A 21,426-nucleotide genomic window follows, 5' to 3' on the forward strand; every position below is an offset into this window, starting at 1 on the left:
CTCCAGCCATCCCACTGGGCAGTCCTGGAGCTGCTTTGCCAAGAGGTTCTGCAGCATTTGGAAGTGGGGGGGGGGGCAGCCACAGCCTTTTGAGAGGCCTTTCTGAGAAGTTGTGGGTCTTGCAGAGCAGAACTGGGCCCTTACAACAAGGGGATCTCTCTGTCAGCCTGTGCCCCAGGGCCCTGACAGCAGTACATGAGAGAATGATCATTAGAGGCAGATCCTGTCTGACCCTGTGTAACCAGAGAGGGAATTGATTCATGCAGTAAAGGTTCCTTGCTAGACTTTTTCTCTCACTTCCTATAGAACAACAGGCTGAGGGGAAAGCAGCCTAGGAACATGGGGTCTGATTTCCCCCTCTCTTGGCACCTTGTACATCATTAGCACCCTTGCAAACTGTGTGTCAGATGCCTGCAAATGCCAGCAATTCATGCTCATTTTGTCCCAGTGTAATCAGTGATACCAGGTGGCTGTAAGGCAGAGGAGCCTCAGGCCTGTGAAAAGGAAGCCCAAGAGAGGGCATCTGTTGAAAGCAGCTGGGGAAGCAATGCATATGCTGACCCCTGCACTATAGATCAGTCATTTAGCTGAAGGGACTCTGTGCTGCAGGCTCTTTTCCTGAGCTCCTGTCTGCTCTGTGCAGACAGTAAAAGACCCAGAAGTTTGCTCCACTGCCCTTGGCCAAAATGGCCTCATCCCCACTGCTGGATGCTGGCAGGAGGCTGCACTTGAGAGGGTCCCTGGGAAGGGAGTGAGATCTTTAGAAATATCTAGGAGAGGAGATTACTCTTCCCACCTTTTCTTCCCTGTCTCTTTAGGAGTGAGCAGGTCAATATGCTCTACTCTAGACATAATGCCATCTGTTCCCTTGAGGTTCTTCATAGCAAGAGGGAAGGATGTTTCTTGCTGCTGCCTTGATATCTCAGGGGAACTAAGCAAGGACATGATTGGGGTAGGGAGGGAAGGTTTCTGCTTTCTGGCACTATAACTCTAAGGGGGACACAAGGAATATAAAAAAGACCCCTGGGCACGGATGCTGCCTGGACATCCAGGATTGATGAGGATCTGAACACCCATGGAGGATGAGATAGGCCAAGGATCTTTGAAAGGTCGTTCTGAGAAGCTGTGAATTATGCGAGTTATCCCTTTTGCCCTTCCCCACTTGCATCACCAGGAACCTGACCCGTTCCACTTCCTGCTCTTCAAGATCCCAGCATGGAATATTTTTATGGATAATAGCATCTGCAGTGAGCTTGTTTTATTTTATATATATATATATATATATATATATATATATATATATATATATATATATATATATAAACCAACAACAATAATATTTCCATCCATGTTGAGTTTTTAGGGCATAAGCCAGCCAATAACTGCCAGAGGTTAGAAAGAAATTTCCCCTGTGGGCAAATTATTCCATAATTGTACACTGTGGGGGATTTCTTGTACCTTCCTCTGAAGCATTTGGCACTGACTCCTGTCAGTGTATATTACTGGATTAGATGAATCCTGCTCCATCTCAGCTGAGCTGATGCTTCCTATGTTCCTAAGATTGAGTTTTATACCTAAAGGTTAATTCTCTGATTCCACAAAGGTGTGCATTGTTGGTGGGAATAAGCTAGGAGAATGCAGATTCTTTCTGACCCCTCTACTTCCTTCCCCTCCTCTTTCCTACTTTGGGACTCCTTGTAATTTCCTTTGTTTGCAGGGACTAGTATGATTTGAGCCTAGGTCCAGCAGCTCTGTGTACAGTAGCTTTCTTCTCCCTGGAAGCCACAGGGCCCTGCCTGGAGAGCCTCAGAAAATAGCGTAGTACTTCCCAGAGTAGGTAACATACTGATCTTCCCAGAAGGGGTCTGGCCACTGCCTCCCCACCAACGTACTTCGCGAGGCTGCTTTCTGGGCCCTGTTGATGAAGAGCGATGCTGCAGGAATTCAGCAGGGGCCCCACAGACAAACAGAATTCGGGGAGGGGGGTGGGTAGAAAGGTTGGAGCTGGTGTAAAGCTGTACCCCCATTTGAGAAGTACATCTCACAAGTATTCCCATTCTAGACCAGAGAAACTGCCCTGTAATCCCTCTTTCCTAGCAGGGCTGCCAGTATGCACCCCATAACACAATGCAACTTGTGTCACACACTGTCCACCCTTCCTCATGGGCCAGTGCCCGGAGCTCCGTGGGCGGATTAGATCTGTTTGGCAGTAACTAATGGTCTTTGCCTCCGCCAGGCTCACCCATGACATCAGCCTTGAGGAATTTGAGGATGAAGATCTCTCTGAAATCACTGATGAGTGTGGAATCAGCCTGCATTGTAAGGACAGCCTGGCTCCCCGGGTAAGGATGTCAACTGTCGGCGGGCGGGCGGGGTTGGAAAGAGGAGCCAGAGTTCTGGGAGAGGCGAAGTTGTCTGATTTTTGAGTACGCTGCTGCAGCTTCTGGAAATTGCAGGTTCCAGCTTATGGTTTAGCTGCTTAGATCAATATGGAGCTTGGCAGCTGGGTTCTGGCCGTATCGGTCAGCTACGTCTGCATGGACAATAAGGCAGCATCAGGTCATGTGGCTAAATGCTGTGGACTACTCTGTGACCAGCACAGATCCTTTTAACTCCAGCCCTGTGGAAGTTTCTCCCCATTTGCCCCTGAAACAGATTCCATTACTACCAGCCCAAAGGAGAGCTCTTCCAGTCTGATCCTATTGCAGATCTTGGCACCTAAGAAACTCCATGTGAAACCTCCCAAGGGCAATCGGTAAGCTTCCCCCTGCTGGCCTTGTGGTTCCAAGGCACCAAGCTCTGGCGGTTTCTATCAGCAACACCATGACTAGGCCACCATTCGAGCAGTTCTCTCTCATTGGGGAATGGGGGCTGAAGTGAAAGGTTTGGGAACAGGCCAGGAGATGTGCTATGGCTGTGCCTTCGCTCTATTTCATTTCTGGAACAAGGTGCTAATGAGCTAGCACCTGTAGCTAGAGTAAACCCCTAAGAACATGCGAAAGGCTCCCTGTCACCTGGGAGTCTTCATGCTGATCTGGGCAGAAGCTCAGGGGACGAGTGTTTTTGGAGGAATTCTTAGGGGAATTTGAAGGAGGAGAGAGATTTGGACAGATAGTGACAGAGGAAGATAGGACATGTCATACATGATGAGACCAGTAACCCTTGCAGTAGAATATCCTGTCTCTTACAGTGGTGAGTACCAGGCACTTCAGAGGAAGATGCAAGAAACCTTGAAATGGACAATCAGTAAGGTCCCTGTTGCTGGGGGAAGCTTTCTCTCTACTCCATGGCTATGTCTACACTGCAGGCTTCTTGCGCAAGAACCGTTTTGTGCAAGAGTTCTTGTGCAAAAGGTCTTCCACAAGAGAGCATCCACACTGCCATGTGCTTTTGCGAAAGAGCGTCCATGACAGTGTGGACACATTCTTGCGCAAGAAAGCTCTGATGGCCATTTTAGCCATCGGGCTTTCTTGCGCAAGAAATTCTTGTTGCCTGTCTACACTGCCTTCTTGTGGAAGAGCTCTTGCTCAAGAGGACTTATTCCTCATGGGGAGAGAAATAACTCTTCCGGAAGAAGCCCTGTTTTCCAATGCTGTACTGTAAATGTACTTGCACAAGAGCGCACGTGCAGTGTAGACATCTGGCAAGTTTTTGCGCAAGAAGCCTGCAGTGTAGACGTAGCCCATCAGTTAGTGGCTAGTTCAGCTGATTTATATTCTTGATGTGTTTGTAACCATAGCTAACATAACTCTGGCTGTTCCCATTAGCCATTTAAATTTGAATCCTTTTTGAGTCTCCATTCCAAGCATATGGGCACAGCAAGTGAAGAAGCAAATCTAAGACCGTGAAAGGGCTAGGATAAGCATAGCGTAGGGGCAAAAATGTAGGTGGTGGGTGAAGGGTAATATTCTGTCGGAATTTGTAGCTGGGTGAGGAGCTGGGATCTGATGTGATAGGGAATGGGGAGCCAGTTGGAATGTTTGTCGCATAGGTTGATTTCCAGTATCATAGTGGGCTGTCATGAGAGAGACCTCATTGAGGATATGTGGGCTGCACCAACCTCAGCTTTGAATCCCCATTTGTTTGGCAACACAGAAACTTATCTGGGTCTGGCTGAGGACAAAGATGCCCAAGGATCGGCCCAGATTTGTTCGTAGCCTTATGCAAGCAATAGCAGAAGGCATGCATAATCAACCCCCTCCTTGACTAAGGGTCATTTAGATCTCACTTGTTCCTGGATACTCAGGCAGCAGCTGTGGCTATATGAAGAGTGCTCGGACCTTTTTGATCTGGACCAGGAGCCCATGGCATCCTGAGATGACATTGCTGCAATGCATTCTTCATGGGCTGCACTTTGGGAGCATGTGGGACCTGGCATTGGTGCAGAATGCAGCTGCCTATTTTATTAAGCTGTGCTTCAGAAGGAGCACATTGCACAGATGGTAGGGGATCTCTGCTGGTCAGAATTCATGTCCAGGTGGAGTTGGAGGTGTTGCTCTGTAAGGGTTAGATTTTTTTCAAAGCAATTTAAAGGCATAGTGGGGTTTTCAAAAGCATTTATGGAAGTTAGATGCCTACCCTGCTTAGATGCTTTCAAAAATCCTGTTTAAATACTGTTGAAAATCTGACTAAGTCAGCAACATAATCTAGTGAGTGGGCCACATGACTGGCCCTCCTTCAAGTGAGCGGACTGCAAATTTGTTGTAGCAAAGATGGTCTTCCAGGATAGGGTAGTTTTTCCGACAGCCCTTGCATACCTATAATTTGCAAGATGTGCCGATTGAACTGGGCAGCGCTTTGATTGGCTGCAGAGAGCCTGCACATCTCTAAGTCAATGTTGTGTGCAATCAGTACACACCTCACTTCACCTGCCCTTGCTTTATGTGCATGTCACTTTAGTAATATTGGTAGGGGAAAAAACCCTACGCAGATGGAAGCCAGTGGAATCTGGCAACACCGCACCATGTGCAATGGTAAACAAAACGTCTTTTGGGCCACACACAAAACCCGAATGGGCTGCATGCGGCCCTTGGACTGCAGGTTGCCTACCACTGCTCTAAGTGTTTTGGGATCTCTTTAGCAGAGCGCAGCCTCTCTTCATGGGTCCTATGGCTGCTGAGATCTGCAGAGGTCCTTGAGCTTACAGCCATCTGGCTAAAATGGTACGCAGCTAATGCAGTGGGTGGTTCTGAGAGTGTTCCTTAGCTTTGAAACTGACCTTCATTTCTCCTTTGGTCTGACAGAGCCAAAGTTGCTTGACCCTCAAGCCATACTTAAAGGCTCATGTGTATTTCTCTGACCTTTGGGGATGGGTGGGTTTTTATGATGTTTCTGGCAGTGATGGATAAAATAGTAAGGCAAGTCTTGAGCATTTCCTCCTTTATATGTTTGAACTAAAAATTGTATCCATTCCTATAGTCAAAAGGCTTTGTAAATGTTCTGTTAACCCTATTCTTGGTGCAGGAATTTATATTAGCTGGAATCTAAGGAAGTGCCAGCTGTGCTACTGTTGATTATACCTCAGCAAGGAGTTTGCCATTACAACATGTTGCCTTGCATAGGTTCTCAAGTGCAGGTGAATGCAAGGAAAGAGGATGCAGGTTGGAAATGTTTGATAGAAGGGACACTGACTGCAGAGAGGAAACAAGTAAAATAAAAATGACTATTCTGAAACCTGTGGATCTGCAACATCTAAATCACTTAGCAGCGTTAAACATTCTGGGAAATGCTGACAAGCAGTGGAAAGGGTTCAGACTGCTATTTGAACTGTCTGTGAAAGCCACAGGGGCCAGTACAATGGAGGATAAGTGGAAAATTGCATTGGTTTGGGCAGTAGGAGAAATATAGGATGTTTACAGTGTCTTCCATAACAAAAGGAAGAGAACTTTGAAGTAGTACTATAAAGATGTAGAAATGTAGCTGTTGTAGTCTGGTGCAGCTGAAACAAAAAACAGGACCGTGTAGCACTTTAAAGACTAACAAGATGGTTTAATAGGTGATGAGCTTTCGTGGGCCAGACCCACTTCCTCAGATCAAATAGCGGAAGAAAATTGTCACAACCGTATATACCAAAGGATACAATTAAAAAAATGAACACATATGAAAAGGACAAAATTTCAGAACAGAAGAGGGATGAAAGGGGGGGAGGTAAATGTCTGTGAGCTAATGATATTAGAGGTGATAATTGGGGAAGCTATCTTTGTAATGGGTAAGATAATTAGCGTCTTTATTCAAATTTGCGTGTAAAGTGTCAAATTTATGCATGAATGACAGTTCAGAGGATTCTCTTTGAAGTGCAGTCTTAAAAGGTCTTTGAAGCAGGATGCAGGTAATCAAGTCATCGAGACAATGTCCTTTCTGGTTGAAATGGCAAGAAACTGTTTTTTCTTTGTGATCCTGTCTGATATCTGTTTTGTGGGCATTGATCTTTTGGCAAAGTGTCTGAGACGTTTGTCCAATGTACATGGCGGACGGACACTTTCGGCACACAATTGCATAAATTATATTTCTGGATGTGCAGGAATATGTGTTCTTGATCTTATAACTCACTTGGTTGGGTCCAATAATGGTATCAGCAGAGTGAATATGTGGACAAAGCTGGGAAAGGGGTTTGTTGCAAGGGAAGGTACCAGGGTTGGTATTAGTGTGGTATGTCCTGTGGTTGTTGGTAAGAATCATCTTGAGGTTAGGTGGTTGTCTATAGGAGACTATGGGTCTGTCTCCCGGAGCCTCTCGGAGTTTAGTATCCTGTTCCAATATAGGATATATATATATCTGTTCTGTTCTGAAATTTGATTTGTCCTTTTCATATGTGTTCATTTTTTAAATTGTATCCTTTGGTATATATGGTTGTGACAATTTTCTTCCACTATTTGATCTGAAGAAGTGGGTCTGGCCCACGAAAGCTCATCACCTATTAAACCATCTTTTTAGTCTTTAAAGTGCTACACAGTCCTGTTTTTTACTATAAAGATGTGAGGCTCTTTCTATCTTTAGAAAACATGTTCCATGTGAAAAATGGATTTTTCCGAATAAAGAGTCAAAAAGAAGGGAAAATGTTCACTGTAGCATTAAAATTAAAAAGCAAATCTTTTGAAGTTGGATTATTGGGACTCCATCATTAAAGAGTGATGAGTTTGGGGTTCCAAAAATAAAAGAGATGCATGAAAGGCAACAGAGGGACATAGACTTGATATGTGAAAAGGCAGGGATCAAGACTTTGTAAAGTACCCAATGTTTTTGCGTGGCCAACCTGAGACACCTGTTGCACAGAGGATGGGTCCTCTGAAAATCAGGCCAAGGTGTTTCAAGGTGGGAACCTAACAGCACTGGCCACTTTACAAAATCCTGATGGTGAAGCAGTTCTTGATGGTGTTCATTTGTCATGCAGTGAAATGACCAGAAAAGTAAATGCAGGCTAGCAAGGCTCACTGCACCAGATAGGTGGGAACGAAGGAAAGAAAGAAGAAACAGGGAAAGAAAAACCATGCCAAACAAGGAAGGATGTAAACAACATGATAGCTGCATACAACATAGAGAATATATCCAGTATTGAGAAAATATCCAGGATATTAAAGTGGGTGCTAGTAGTGAAACCTGTGAGTAAAATTGCCCAACACCTGAGATTCTATTTGTGGTCACTTATAACTTTACCAAACTTTACCCATCTGGGCTAAAATTCGTCATGTTGGAAATCAGCCTGAAAGAAGAAATTTTCCAAAAACTTTCAGCAAAAGCATTTCAATGATTGCTTGGAAGAAGATTACAGAAAAAATGTATTGTTTTGCCCATTTAAAAAAAAAAGTGTAGTCATTTTGGTGAGGAGATCTAGTGCCTCCATTGACCTGACATTTGTCAGGGCGGTCCTGACATCCAGAACTTGACTTTTTGCCATCCCCAAGAAGATCCACCCAAATTTGGTCAAGTTGTAAGCCTCTAGAAATCAGTGAGCATAAATTCAATAGAGACACGCTAGAGTTTGGCATCTATAGTCTCTGAATATCTTGTGCATGCTGAGAATGCTCCAGGCCCTCCCACAAACCTCATGTGTGCTAACTGCTATGCATAGTCTAGCTCTGGGCTACAGGGACTGAGCAACACCTTCCCTGCAATTGTTCCTCCTGGCAGCCAGGGGCCAGGGTGTCCCAGGACTTGAGAAGGGAGAGCAGAGAGACTGTTATGTGCTCTTGCTTCCCCAGCTGGCACCAAGGCAGCATGGGTAATGAGGAGGACACAATCTGACCTGCATGCAGGGCGATGAGATGTGGGGGTGGGAGGCAGGAATGGCAACCAGTATGAAGGACGAAGGGAAGAGCAGAGGAGTGGAGGCGCTGACTTAAAATGCTGTGCACTGAAGGAGGCAGGGACCCATAGAAATAAACAGCACGTGATCGTGTATGTAAGGTAGGTGCCATAAGGTATATCGCCAGGGTGCCAAATTAAGGTTCCACTGACAATTCCTAATTTTGAGTGCAGTGCCTGACTTTGAATCTGAAATGTTTTCTCAGAGGAGTGTTTTGTGTGTCATGTAATGTATGTACACATTAAATCTGTAAAACCACTGCGCAAAAATGTGCAGGTACAGCAAGAGCATGCATTGGTTACAGGTGGAATTTGAGAATTCCTGTAGGGAAGGGGAAGTGAGCAATTCATAAGTATAACTAAGAAAGGCAGTCCCAGCCAAAGAGTTTGCAGAGCCCAAGGCAGCATGCTGCACCACGCGGCCGGTGGCTCCCAGCCAGGGCAGGTGGGCACTGGGCAGCATGGAGCCCTGAAGGTGCGGGGCCCAAGGCAACCTCCTTGCTGGCTTTGCCCTAAGGCTGAGCCTGAAGAAACGAACTTTCTACTCAGAAGAATGGCTATGAACAAATGACCTGCTTGGGACATATACAATCACGCCAGGAGCATAAGTGCATGTAATGATAGAAATGGCAATAGAGAGGTTTAAAGGAAGTATACAGCTTGAAAAGTCACAGTTGATATAGGGCTTTCAGATACAGTCCCAGTCTTGGGAGAGGTAAGACAGTAGAACAAGCGTTTGTAGCAGCTCATTGAAGAAAGCAACCTGACATTTCTGTACATAGATGCTTGGCTTGGCCAAGAGGGCGTATAGCACAGAGAATCAGAATAACAAGTAGTAAACTTGAACTTCACTTGAATCAGGAAGTCAGGAGAAAAGTCTGTTGTACATGTCAGCAGATATGTTCTTACAGACACCAGAGAAAAAGCTGAAAACCATGACAGACAGCAGCATTATTCATAGAGCAGGATACACAACAGGCAGGGTTCACTCCTTAGTAACTGTTGAGTGAAAAGGGAGGCAAACTCAAAACTTGGTGCTGACCCAAAAAGAACATCACAAGGGGAGAATTACATTTGCCACAAGAAAGAAAACATTTGCTGAAATGGCAAGAGCCAAATTGTTTGGCAAATTGGTTGGCAAATTGGATTCATAGAATCATAGAATCATAGGACTGGAAGGGACCTCGAGAGGTCATCGAGTCCAGCCCCCCGCCCTCAAGGCAGGACCAAGCTCCATCTACACCATCCCTGACAGATGTCTATCTAACCTGTTCTTAAATATCTCCAGAGAGGGAGATTCCACCACCTCCCTTGGCAATTTATTCCAATATTTGACCACCCTGACAGTTAGGAATTTTTTCCTAATGTCCAATCTAAACCTCCCCTGCTGCACTTTAAGCCCATTACTCCTTGTCCTGTCCTCAGAAACCAAGAGGAACACATTTTCTCCTTCCTCCTTGTGACACCCTTTTAGATATTTGAAAACCGCTATCATGTCCCCCCTTAATCTTCTTTTTTCCAAACTAAACAAGCCCAGTTCATGAAGCCTGGCTTCATAGGTCATGTTCTCTAAACCTTTAATCATTCTTGTCGCTCTTCTCTGTACCCTTTCCAATTTCTCCACATCTTTCTTGAAATGTGGCGCCCAGAACTGGACACAGTACTCCAGCTGAGGCCTAACTAGTGCAGAGTAGAGCAGCAGAATGACTTCACGAGTTTTGCTTACAACACACCTGTTGATACAACCTAAAATCATATTTGCTTTTTTTGCAACAGCATCACACTGGGTTTCAGCAGCTGGGTTTTGGCAGATACTCTAGACATAAAACTTTGAGATTTGCACTTTCAGTGCACCATTTGGCTGTCTTGTGAGGTAGCTTTTCAGAATATATTTGGCACCAGAAAGTATTTCGTTGCACAATGTCCCAGATGCAGAAATGTTCCTCAGGAGCGCAAACATACATTAATGCCATTATAATCTGGGGCAACTTCCCTCCTGAACTTCAGGAACAACTGCAGAGGGGACTAGAAACTACAAGAAGAAACCTCAAAATAGGGCCCAAGTATCCATTTTGAGTTACTGAAATCACCTCCTGAATAGAGAAGCGAACCAAAATTCAAGAAATAGTGACTATGCAGAATGAGACTGCAAGGCTTCTTGTCTTAGGTGGGTACAAGCTTACTCATCTAGGCACCTTAGACAACTCATCTAAGAAAATGCTGTCACAAAGATACAATGGAGCTGAATGTTGGAGTAGGACAGAGTTCAAGGATTGGTAATATGTACTGACTTCAGCACTAGTGCTGCAATACTTCCTCACACAGAAAAGTTCAAACACTCAACAGATGTCTCAAAAGGAGACATGGAACTGAATGGCTGCCTGTCACATATGCTGCAAGAATGATGACAGTGTCAGAGAATTTGCATATCAAAAGAGCCTAGGCCTTGTGTATGGCTGTACAAAGTCTCTTGACTGTACCTTTCAGAGCTGAAATAGACCATAAACCAGTGGCTGTGATACCTAAAAGGAGGTGGAGAATTACAACTAAGGATTTAGCAATTACTGGCATTGTCTAGTAGTTGCCTACACACTAAAAAACCACATGTTCCACAAGGTGACCAGGAGCAAGCAGTGGATAGTCCATGTAAACTTGATGATAAAAGCCTCATGCTTCTATCGCTAGGAATGTGGGATGAACTGGAAAGAGGAAAATAGATTAAAGAGGAAACACTGCAAGGAGTAATAAAAACTATAGGTAATGGATGTAGAAGTCCATACCTCTCACGCTCCTGTTCCCAACATACAAGTGCACATGTACAGAAAGGTACAGGAACAGTCATTTCTATGGATCATTCCTTCCCAGTGAATCACTAAGCCAAAGAGAGCAACATAAGTCATATTCTGTCCGGAAAGAGCAGTGACACTGACAAAATGTTAAGTGTGTGTGGAACCTGCTGGAGCTACAGAGATGTACAGTGGAGAAAACAGAGGACACAGTCTGATTTAGATTTGTTTGTTCTGGAAGAAAACATCATAGATAATTTTTCCAAAGCTCAACACTTAAACGTATCAAACTTTAGTGCGATCTGGCTCAGGCCCATTAGATCAAGGTTTGCATATCAGGGAATTCCATAAAATGCCAACGTTTGTAGGAATGGACAGGGCACCACCTCTGAAAAGTGGGGAATTCTTGTTGAAATTCCGAAGTTTCTGCAAAGATAGAGATGAATTAATAGAATGTAGAGTACAGTGAAGGATCCGCTTGGCTCTGCTGTTGCATCAATTGCTTTTCCATCTTTAGCTCTACTCACCTATAGAGCAACACCTCCGTACTATGAAAAACCACCAGCAAAACCTCTATATAATGATAGACTTGGTCTATTACCAGACACAAGGCATAACCAAAGGATGGCAAATAACTGATTTTTCAGTGAAGAGGTCAGACAAGTTAAAACCGATAGAAAACTATTAAAAAGGTGAAAGACCCTTACAATTGAAAGGTTTATTTAAGAACTAAGGTGGTATGTGAATGTTAAAAGATAGTTAATGGCCAGTAAAGGCTGGAGTGATTAAAGGAAGGCCATCTCATTCATATTTCATGATCTCCAGAAAGTGAAAGCATTTTGCTCTGACATCTGCTAAGGGACCTGAAGTTGAAAGAGCTAACAAGCAGCCAACAGTGTGAGAGCAGATACACTGGGTGTACAATAACAGTAGGGTTGCCAACCAACATTCCCTCTAATCTTTTCCATCTACGTGCGGATTTTTCCATCCATGTGCAGAATACATGTTTATGTGCGCTGAGGCATGTGTGAATGTGCAGCACCAGTAGAAACAAAAAACCTAGCTCTGGGCGCTCTGTTAATCAGCTGGGCAGCATTTGAATCTCTCCTGGGCAGCCACACAAGCTCACCGGGAACACTGGAGTCTCCAGGAATCAACTTGAATCTCTCTGACTATTGAAATCAATCCTGGTGACTTTAATAGGATATTTTAAGAAGATGACATAACCTCATGTTGCGGGGGTGGGGAGGGAATCTCTTGGACTAGCTTCCATCTCAAAGCTGGCAACCCTAAATAACAGTCACGAATCGATCCTGTTCTGGACTCCATGAAAAAGGCTGAATAAGCCACTGAAGACATGGAAGCACACTTCGTTTCATGGTATATCTGAAAGGCTATTGAAATTGCCAAGAAGATTGTCTGAGACCTGTTGATAACCCCTCTAATTGTTAGAATTTGTTCAAACAGGACATTTAGGATAAAATTATAAAGGGCAGGCCTGCTTCAGAGGACTCCAAAACAGACTGTTGATTCATGCGCAGAAATGAGGATCCAGCTGTACCGGCTGAGGCAGGAAATACAGACGGTCAACAATACACTAGCAATAATTCAGTCATTGCTGAATACCATGCCCCCCTACCTCAGAAAAGGCCATGCCTGGGTCTAAATGGTGACTCTGCATTTGAAAAATTTGGGGTAAATCAAGTGGTGCAACGTCACCAGTAATTTGGGGTGCCTCAGACAGGTCTGATTTTCAGAAGAAGTGCTAAATAGCCACAGGTCCCCTTGACTTCAGCTGCACTTAACAATGTTCCCTTTTGTTTCTGTCATAATGCCTTTGAGAAGCAAAGTTCTATTCCCACTGTGTCCCACTATTCTTCTCCTTATGATAATGTGGTAGTACTTAGCAATTCTCTGAAGGTGGCAGCATTGGCCAGGAACAACAGCGTGGGTCTAATGCAGGGGTGGGGAACCTTTTTTGGGATAGGGGCTGCTGACCCACAGGAAAATCAGTCAGGGGCCGCACACAAATGAGAAGCAAAAAAACCCAAACAAATGCTCATTGACATGGCCCCCGACTGAGAAGCAGAAAGACACTCCCCACATTCCAATCACACACCAGACCTAGGGGGTCCCGAGCTAGTAGATTTTGTTTGCTCCAGCCCTGCGTTGAGGTGGCGGGGGGGCTGGAGTGCCAGCACTGGCTCCCCAATACTGGAGGAGGGTGCTCTGAGACTTGGGGGCTAAATCCAGGGAAGCCGGGGGCCACATCTAGTCCCCGGGCCTCAGGTTCCCTACCCTAGGTCTAATGGGACTCTGGAGTATGTCTGCAGGCCCAAGATGGGGCTGACTAGTGCAGCCAGTACAGTATTAGGCCCCTCTGCCAGTACAGTGGTGAATACAGCATGTAGTTGCCTTTCTCAGGCTGCTGGGGATTACATAGAGAGAAGGATCAGGAGTAAAGCCCGGCTTATCATATTAGAAGGAATTACAGCTCTGCCATTTTGGAGCTGCTCAGCATTTCCCACATAAATCCCACTTTATAGAAAAATAAGCTTGGAAAGTTGGTGCAGCTGCAGGCTTTGTCTGTGTTTATTTCCACCCTACTCTAGCCCCTTCCAACTTGCAGGGGCACTGGTCACAACTACTGTCCTTGAAGAAGCAGGCGGCAGCAGGCAGGACTGAGGGAACAAGGGTGTTCACTCTTTTACAGAACTGTTATCTCAGGGGCCTGTCTTTGTGCCACTAATTTCCCTAAATCCCTATTTCACTTTCAAGAACCCCTCTCTCTAAGGCTGCAAGTAGCAGCCTTGTCCATCTCCCCTGCTTCCTTAGGCCCCCAGCCAGTAGCCATCACCATGACTGCACAGTCCCATGGACTTCATTGGGGCACCACAGAGGCATGTCTGCCTATTTGGATCCATTTGCAGATCGGGGTGGGGAGGGTTAGTACTGGTGGATGCTGGTTCTGCCATATGTGGCTATTCACACACCCATATGTGCTCTTGTTTGGAGTCAGTGGTCTCATGATCCATGCTGCTCCCCACTAATTCTGAGTTGAAACCTTCTGTATGTGGGACTCAGGTTGTGGAAAGACCAAGCCTAGAGTGCAGTGCAAGGATCATTAATGCTCTCCTCTTTGCAGTGTTAATGGAGAGGAACCTTGAATGGCTGTGGGGAACAGACACTTCCCAGTGGTCCTTGGTAGAGTTTGTGCCCATTTTGTGCAGGGCCCTGCAGATTAGGAGTGAAACTTTGCAGGTGGTCTGGTTTTCAGTGGGCTGCCAGAGTGAGGAGTTCCCTGAGGGGACCTGTACTCAGGAGGCTGAGTTTTTCCTCTGTAACAGCTACCCGTATCAAAAGCACAGACACAGGGGCAAACGGCTCATAATGGGCAGCAGCTACCACTGCCAGGATTTTAGAGGAGGCTGTATTTGGATCCTAGCAGGGACACAAAAGCGAGAGGAATTGGGATTGATGCATGAAGCACGATTGAGGTAATGTTCATGGGGAGAGGGAAGCACATCGAAAAATCCCCACTGCTACTGGAATGCCTCCCTGTATCTCAGCTGGTGGCTCTGAGGATGTCAGATCCATCTCCAGCCTTGGAGTCCTTTTAGAGTCATGGCTGGCACTGTGTAAAAAGCTCTCCTCCACTTCTTCCTGTTCAGGAGACTTCAGCCCACCTGTTGGCCATAAGGACCCACCCATGTATGATCTCTTGGCTTGATTATTGCAACACACGCTATGGGAATTAAACCATTGATCTTAAACTGCCCCAATTGGTGCAAAATGCACCCAGAAGCACACACCACTTAAAAGGCATTAGTGCCCTAGCCCTACCCATTGAATGTTGGGTTTGAGGTTTCAATCCAGCTCATACTACCTAACAGCTCACCTCCTGAGCACCTGGTGGTACTCCGGCCCTCTGGAGAGTGGAGTTGTCACCCCAAGATGACAGCTGCAGTCACAGGGGCCAGACTTCTTTCTGCAGCTGTGGCACCCGCTCCTGGAAGGGATCATTAGAACCATCTGATATATTTTGGTGCCTTCTGAGCAGTATGAACTTGGCATCTGCACAAATAAAGGATGATTAAAAAGAGAATCCAAGCAACTGGGACAGAGAAACCAAGACAGACTGTATTTATAATTCTGGGGTGTTCTAAGGCACTCTGGTGCCCTGATGATTGGCACCAATATTGATACCAAGACAGAAAACAAGAACAAGCTCAATCTGTCCAAATTGACTATATAACAACCAAAAAATTTGGGGGAGGGGGAGGGAGGAACTGAGAGCTATGACGGCTGTAAGAATTCAGGAGTTAGTGTCACATAGTGACTGGCCCCCCTGAATAACGTAGGTCCAGTACTCCCATGCCAGTGTGGGTGCTCCATTGGCCAGTTAAGAGGGTGGGGTAGCACCTGGGGGCAGTAATAGAATGGGGGATACCCGGGGACAAGGGGAAACCTGGCAAAAGGTATTTGGCAGGGGGGTGGAGTCTTGGTGAGTCAGAGCAGAGTGGCCCAGTCCGGATGGGCAGGGGAGAGCTCCCAGGGGACTAGAGGAGTCCTGGAAAGAAGCCGAAGGCGTTTCCTGGGCAAAAGCTGAAGTCAGGAGAGCAGAAAGAAGGGTTTGTGGCTGGCATCCCTGAACCAGAGCAGGGCTGCAGTGGAGGAGCTTACTTGTTGGCATCTCTAGAGCTCGAGAGCTGGACCCAGAGGAACCATGAGACAGGCAGAAGAATGCTCCCAGCAGAGAGACTGTGGAGGTTCCTGCTGGGAAGGGGGGAGGAGGGCTTCACTCCAGCTGGAAGGGCTGGAGTGGTTGTCCTGGTACAAGGGCAGGAGAGGACTGCCCTGGAGAGTTGGGATATGGTGAGGGATGCTGGGGCTGTGCTGGAGAACCCTTGTGTAGGGAGGGATTCAAGGGCTGCATGTTGGATTATGCTGGGGAGATCTGTGGGACTTCTGTGATGGTTTCTGTACATGGGACTTGCACAAAAAATGAACCTCAAAGAGGCCGTTTGTACTTGGGAAGACTGGGGACTCAGAAAGAGGTAAACTGAGGCAGGGGCACTTATTGTGTGATGGCCTGCAGCACAGGGCTGCCCTTCTGACAGAAAGGAATTATTTTATTACATCAGTGAACGCACAACAGAGGTAGGTATCTTCCCTGTGTTAGGCTACTAGTATTTAAAATCCAGTTCTGTATGTACAGCACCATCAGTTTTACCAAAGCTCTTTCCGAAAGACACAATGGAAAAGTTCTACCAATTATAGTCCCAAAACTGGAAATGAGGTGTGCTACCCCCCATGCAGGTTTGGGCTCTTTAACAGGGTAAATAAAGGCATAGCTGGCAGAATGGGGTGAAATAAAGGAAGGCAAACTCCCAGGAGATGCTTCCTGGCGGTGAAATGCATGAGGCTGTGGAACAGTCTCCAAGGGGAAGAAGTGGCAGTGCAACCAACTGGGACTTTTAAAGCTAGACTGGGACAGAGGCTTGGAGAATTGAATGTAGGAACCAGTCCTGTCTGGGCCCTGGAGGAGGAGCTGATGGACTAACAGGATTTTTGTGCTGCTTGTGATTCTCTGTGGAGTGACTGAGGGATTGATTTTCAAACTCTGTGTGTCCAGTGTCACTTGCATTTCTCCTGGTATCAGCCAGCACAGTCTTAGTGCCTCTGCGTCTCCGCCCTCCCCACTCATGGCGCTTACAAGGCCGGCCGCTTGTAATGAACCAGAGAATAGCCATGTTGCTGCCATTGTAGCTGTAGTGGCTGGGTAGGGAGCTGAAGTGGTTGAGCTCTAAAGAAGCTGTGTCAGTGCCCCGTGCTTGCTGTGAGGAATATGGAACACTTTGCTTTTAGCTGGTCTTGGAGACTTAAATATTTGTTCTGTCCCCTTAAAAATAAAAGGCAGCTCAGCAGAGACTTGCTTCCCAGTCTGGCTCCCTCATCCCTCAGGGGCTGATGTGATGTGATGCGACTGCCCGACCTTCCCTCCCAGTCTCATGATTCTGTCTCTTAATCCTCCCAGAGCCATGTGAGCCTGCAGACCAATAGCAGCCTGGGGGTGGGCAGCGGGGAGGCGAGCCGGCTCCAGGCAGAGATGCTTCAGCTGGACCTGATTGATGCTGCCGGGGAGACCTCTGCCGAAGAGGAAACTGCCTCTGAGCCACTCAAGAAAGAGCCCCCGCCTGTAACCATGGACACCTACAGACCCAAACGGCCTACAACTCTCAACCTCTTCCCACAGGTGCCTCGGACCCAGGTAAGCCTGGATTGGAGCCTGCCCGGGGGACGAGGGGCCTAGAATCCGGGGGAGGGGAGGGATGATGGGTGTACTTGAAAATTCCCTCCCTCTTTGCTTCTCCTCTGGGGGTACAGGGAGGAGTCCTAAACTCCCACTGTTCCCAGATGCCAGTCACCTCCCTGGGGCCTCAGGCGAGCTCAGCAGTGCCAATAGCAACAGGGGAGGTGAGAGCTGCTGGGTGGGACTGGACCGAGCTCCAGCCTGTGTAACTCAGCCTCTGGTGTGGGGTGAGGACGGGGTTAATCCCTTTGCCAGAGGTCTTTTGTTTGGGATGACACAGCTCAGCTGGTGAATGGAAGCCGCTGAAATCATGAGTGTGATGTGGAGGCAGATTGGGGAGGAGGATTAAAATCTCCCTTGCTTTGGAGTTGAAGGCATTGAATGGCAGAGGAGACACATGCCCCTCTCCCCTGAGATCACTTATAAACACCCCATCATTAGGTGAGGCTTGGAGGTGTCCTCCCCATGGAGTTTCCCAACCCGATAGTCCAGGGTCACTTTGTCCTGCTGACCCTTAGAAATCATTGTCCAGAGGGTGGGAGGCTGTGATGGGCCTGGTGAGAGCCCAGGGTGGTGACAGAGGTGCTGGTCAGGTAAGGAGAGGAGGGGCAGGAGTACTAGTGTAGTGGGGCAAAGAGTCAGCCTCAGGGTGGGGGCATGGGGAATCTGAGTGGAGGTAGATGGGGATGTAGCCCTGGCAGGTCAGTCTAGTGGTGGAGAAGCTATTGTGGGGTCTGGGGAGGCCAGATCTGAGGTGGAGCAGCTTTGGGAGGCCATAGGGGAGAGCTTCAGTTAATGAAGCATGAAGTGACAAATGTATGAATGAGCCACGGAGCAGCATGTGCTGGACCAGAAGTAAGAGGGGAAGTCAGCCAGGACATGGAAGGCGAAGTAATGGGATGGGTACTAGAGAGATTCAGGCCACAGCAAGGGGATGGATGGTTAGTCGGAGGCTATAGCCTGGCTGTCTCACCTGCTTCCTCTGAGGGAGAGGCAGGTCTCAGCCTGGTCAGGAGATGGATGGGAAAGCTCCAGCGTCTGAACATGCAGGGGCTGCTGCAGGTAGTGCTGGCAGGGGATGCATGCTGACCCCCTGACCCCAGCACAATGCTAGAGGGACCAGTGCTGATGCTCTCTTCTGAGTGAGACAGGAGCCCTGGGTCCTGGTGTGATTCCATTCTGTCTTCCTAAATTTCCCCTGTGGTTTCAACTAGACAGAGTGGCCGTCTTCACGTTTTCTACTAAGCAGCTGTGCAGCATTGCTGTTCCGTCTGTGAGGGGGCTGCATTTCAGTGCTGTGTGCGCGGCTTATGTGCACTGGTAGGAATCCCTTCGCTTGTCTGTCTCCCACAAAGTTGGCAAAGCAGCGCACGGTGCGATACACACACAGAAGACTATTTTTATCATTCTCTCTTGTTGAGATGTGGCTTGTCTTGCCAAGTAAGAGGATTTTCATCCTGGTGACGTTGGGCTGAGGCGAATGAAGTGAGAGGCAGGTGTTCCTGTGTGGGACAGATGGGGAGGAGTTGGTGGGCATGGAGCTGGGTTGCATCAGCATAAAACTGAGAGCTGAGCTGATTCAGTGGGAGCTGGGAGCTGATCCAGTGGAGGAACTGAGGAGAGGAGAAGGTGGGAGAGGAGAAGGGGGCCACAGATAGGGCCCCCAGCCATAGGGTGAGACAATTTGGAGCAATCAGTGGTGGCAGACAAGAAGCAGGAAGAGTTGAGACAGCAGGGGACTCAGGAAGGTAGGAGATCTGTGCAGGGCAGAGGATACAGTGTGGACAGAAGTGCTGGAAACTGGGGAGACTAAGTAAGTGGGAGGGAGGCTTGGAGGAAGAGAAAGTTTGACTGCCACAGCAGCTTCCTGCCTTTCTGGAGTGGGAGCAAGTAGAAACTCTTGGCAGAGAGGAAGGGGAGGTAAGGTCGAGATGGAGCAAGCAGAGGGCCCCAGAGAGGAGTGAGAAGACAAAGTTGGTCTTGGCAGCTCAGGGGCAGGGCTGTGTCCCTGGAGGGCTATGCCCTGCTCTCCTGGGTCATATTCAGCTCCTGTCCTTTGAATCAGGAAGTTTGATCCAGGAAGCAGGTCCCTGGTGAAATTCCAGGACAGTGGCTTTGGAGAGACAAACTTTGGGGCTGTTTGAGGGGGCCGTCTGATTTTCTGTATATTGGGGAGAACAGACAGGTGCGGGGTGTGGGGGGGCAGGAGCCGGGAGGGTGGAGTACACAGGGCAAGATGGGCTCGGTGCAGGAGCTGAATGGGCAGGTGGGAATGTGTGGTGGGAGGAGACTGGGCATGGGAGGGAGCCTGGCTAGGACTGGGAGTTAGGGAGGTGTGTGCTGTAGGGCAGGGGCTGGCTGGGGGGGAGTGTCCACGTGCTGAATGGCCCTGTCGAGCTGGCTGACCTCACTAGCTGTGGAATCCTTTATGACGCTGTTTCCCCTCATTGTGCTGTAGAATCACCAGGGCTGAGTCATCTCTCCCAGACTGTGGCCCCGGTTATGTTGCTGTTGCCCCTCTTCATCGGCACATCTGGGCAGCTGGGCCTGGCTGTCCCCTAGAGGCTGTGGAGTCTGTACTGTTGAGGGCCGTTGTCACGGGCAGCGGGTATTGTAAGCAGGAGAGGCGCTGCCTTCCCAAACTGCCTCACCTGGCTCTGCCCGTTCTTCGCCGGAGTCCTCCAGACCCACTCCCCAGCCTGCTGGTATGATGCCAGAGTCTGGGGCAGGCAAGTTGGGGGCTGCGACCCCTCTGGCTGGTGCTCGGAGGACCTCCCTTGCTGGTCAGGGGTGCAGGCAGCACGGCCGCAGCCCTGCGCCATGCCCTCTAGCTGGCTCTCCAGACATTCAGACCTGGGGAAGGCTGCAGCTGCGCCACCCGCCAGCTCTCCAGGGCTGGGGAAGGCTGTAGCCGTGTCGCTCACCATTTTGCTGGGGCTGGAGCAGGAAGGGGCAAGGGCCAACAGCCACATTGCAAGGGGTGGGGGCAGGCTGGGCAGGGGCCAGCGGTGGCTACAGTGGGATGCCTGGGCTCTGGAGGGCAGGGCTGGAGGGGGCTTGCTTCCCCAAGCCATGGGGTCACCCCTGGCCTCTGTCCAAGAAGGGCTTTCACACCTGATTGGGGCTTGCCTCCTTGGCTTTTTATTGAGGGAAGACTGTAGCTGGAGCCATCTGGGGCGGGATCTCTGGGGGCTGGAGACCTCTCTGCTTCATTTGCTCTTGTCCAAGGAGCAGTGCCGGCTCTAGACGCAGCTGGCCCCCGTGTCCTCCCGCACCCCTTCAGGGCTGAATGAGGAGAAGGGGGTCTGCAGGCCAGTCAGGTTTCCAGGCTGACTCCTTTCCAAGCAGCTCTGGCTGGCTGTCAAATGAATTGCTCGTGATCCGGTGCACGTGGAGCCACCAGATGGACAGACAAGCGCAGAGCCGAGGTGCCTGGCAGTGACAGCTGGGGCCTGCTGTAATCCTGTCAGGCCCTGAGCCCGCAGAACAAGCTTGAGAGAGTAGGAATCTGAGCTTCACATCCTAGGCAGCGCTGCTGGTGCAGGGCAGCCTGCATAGGATACTGACATGCCGGGCATTGCTGTGCACAGGCGTGTGCTGCTGGCTCCTTGTTGCGGCATAAGGAAAATAAATGCAGAGACAGCACCCTAGTGAAGGGGGGAGGATTAGGGAGTGGAGGAGAAACTGCTGAATGACAGGGGAGCCTTTGTTGTCTGCCTCTAACATCCCAGGGCTGTTGGCTGCTGGGTAATACTGTCTCCCAGCTCCTGCTGTCATGTGGAGGGGAGCAAGTGGCAGAGTCCTTGGCGACAGAGGGCAGTGAGAGTCACCGTGGGAAGGAGAGATTTCTTCTTCACTTTCACCTCCTCCTCGGACTTACCATCATAACCTCTGTAAGGGGCAGCTGCCAACATTCGCCCTGGAAAATACTGTGGTATCAGATTAGCGACTTTAGTCCATGCTTCAGGCCTTACCCTGCACTTGGATGGGGCTGGGGGCTGCCTGGATCACTCAGGGACTCAGAGA

At 48.4% G+C, this 21,426-nt stretch overlaps 1 protein-coding gene across 5 annotated transcripts in view; it reads left to right on the plus strand.

The window, feature by feature from the left end:
- MAPK8IP1 (mitogen-activated protein kinase 8 interacting protein 1) overlaps nt 1-21,426 on the plus strand; it is a 58,733-nt gene that overhangs the window by 17,801 nt on the left and 19,506 nt on the right. For 3 of the 5 annotated variants that reach the window (XM_006124502.4, XM_006124503.3, XM_075927565.1), the window contains exons 2-3: nt 2,237-2,342; nt 17,125-17,358. In XM_006124502.4, coding sequence (XP_006124564.2) covers nt 2,237-2,342; nt 17,125-17,358 — 340 coding nt within the window. Of the gene's footprint in view, nt 1-2,236; nt 2,343-8,188; nt 8,404-17,124; nt 17,359-21,426 lie in introns of those variants that run through there. The other 2 variants (XM_025185347.2, XM_075927566.1) reach the window with 2 other exon arrangements.

Source organism: Pelodiscus sinensis, chromosome 4, assembly GCF_049634645.1.
Source record: "Pelodiscus sinensis isolate JC-2024 chromosome 4, ASM4963464v1, whole genome shotgun sequence".
Taxonomy (NCBI): domain Eukaryota; kingdom Metazoa; phylum Chordata; order Testudines; family Trionychidae; genus Pelodiscus; species Pelodiscus sinensis.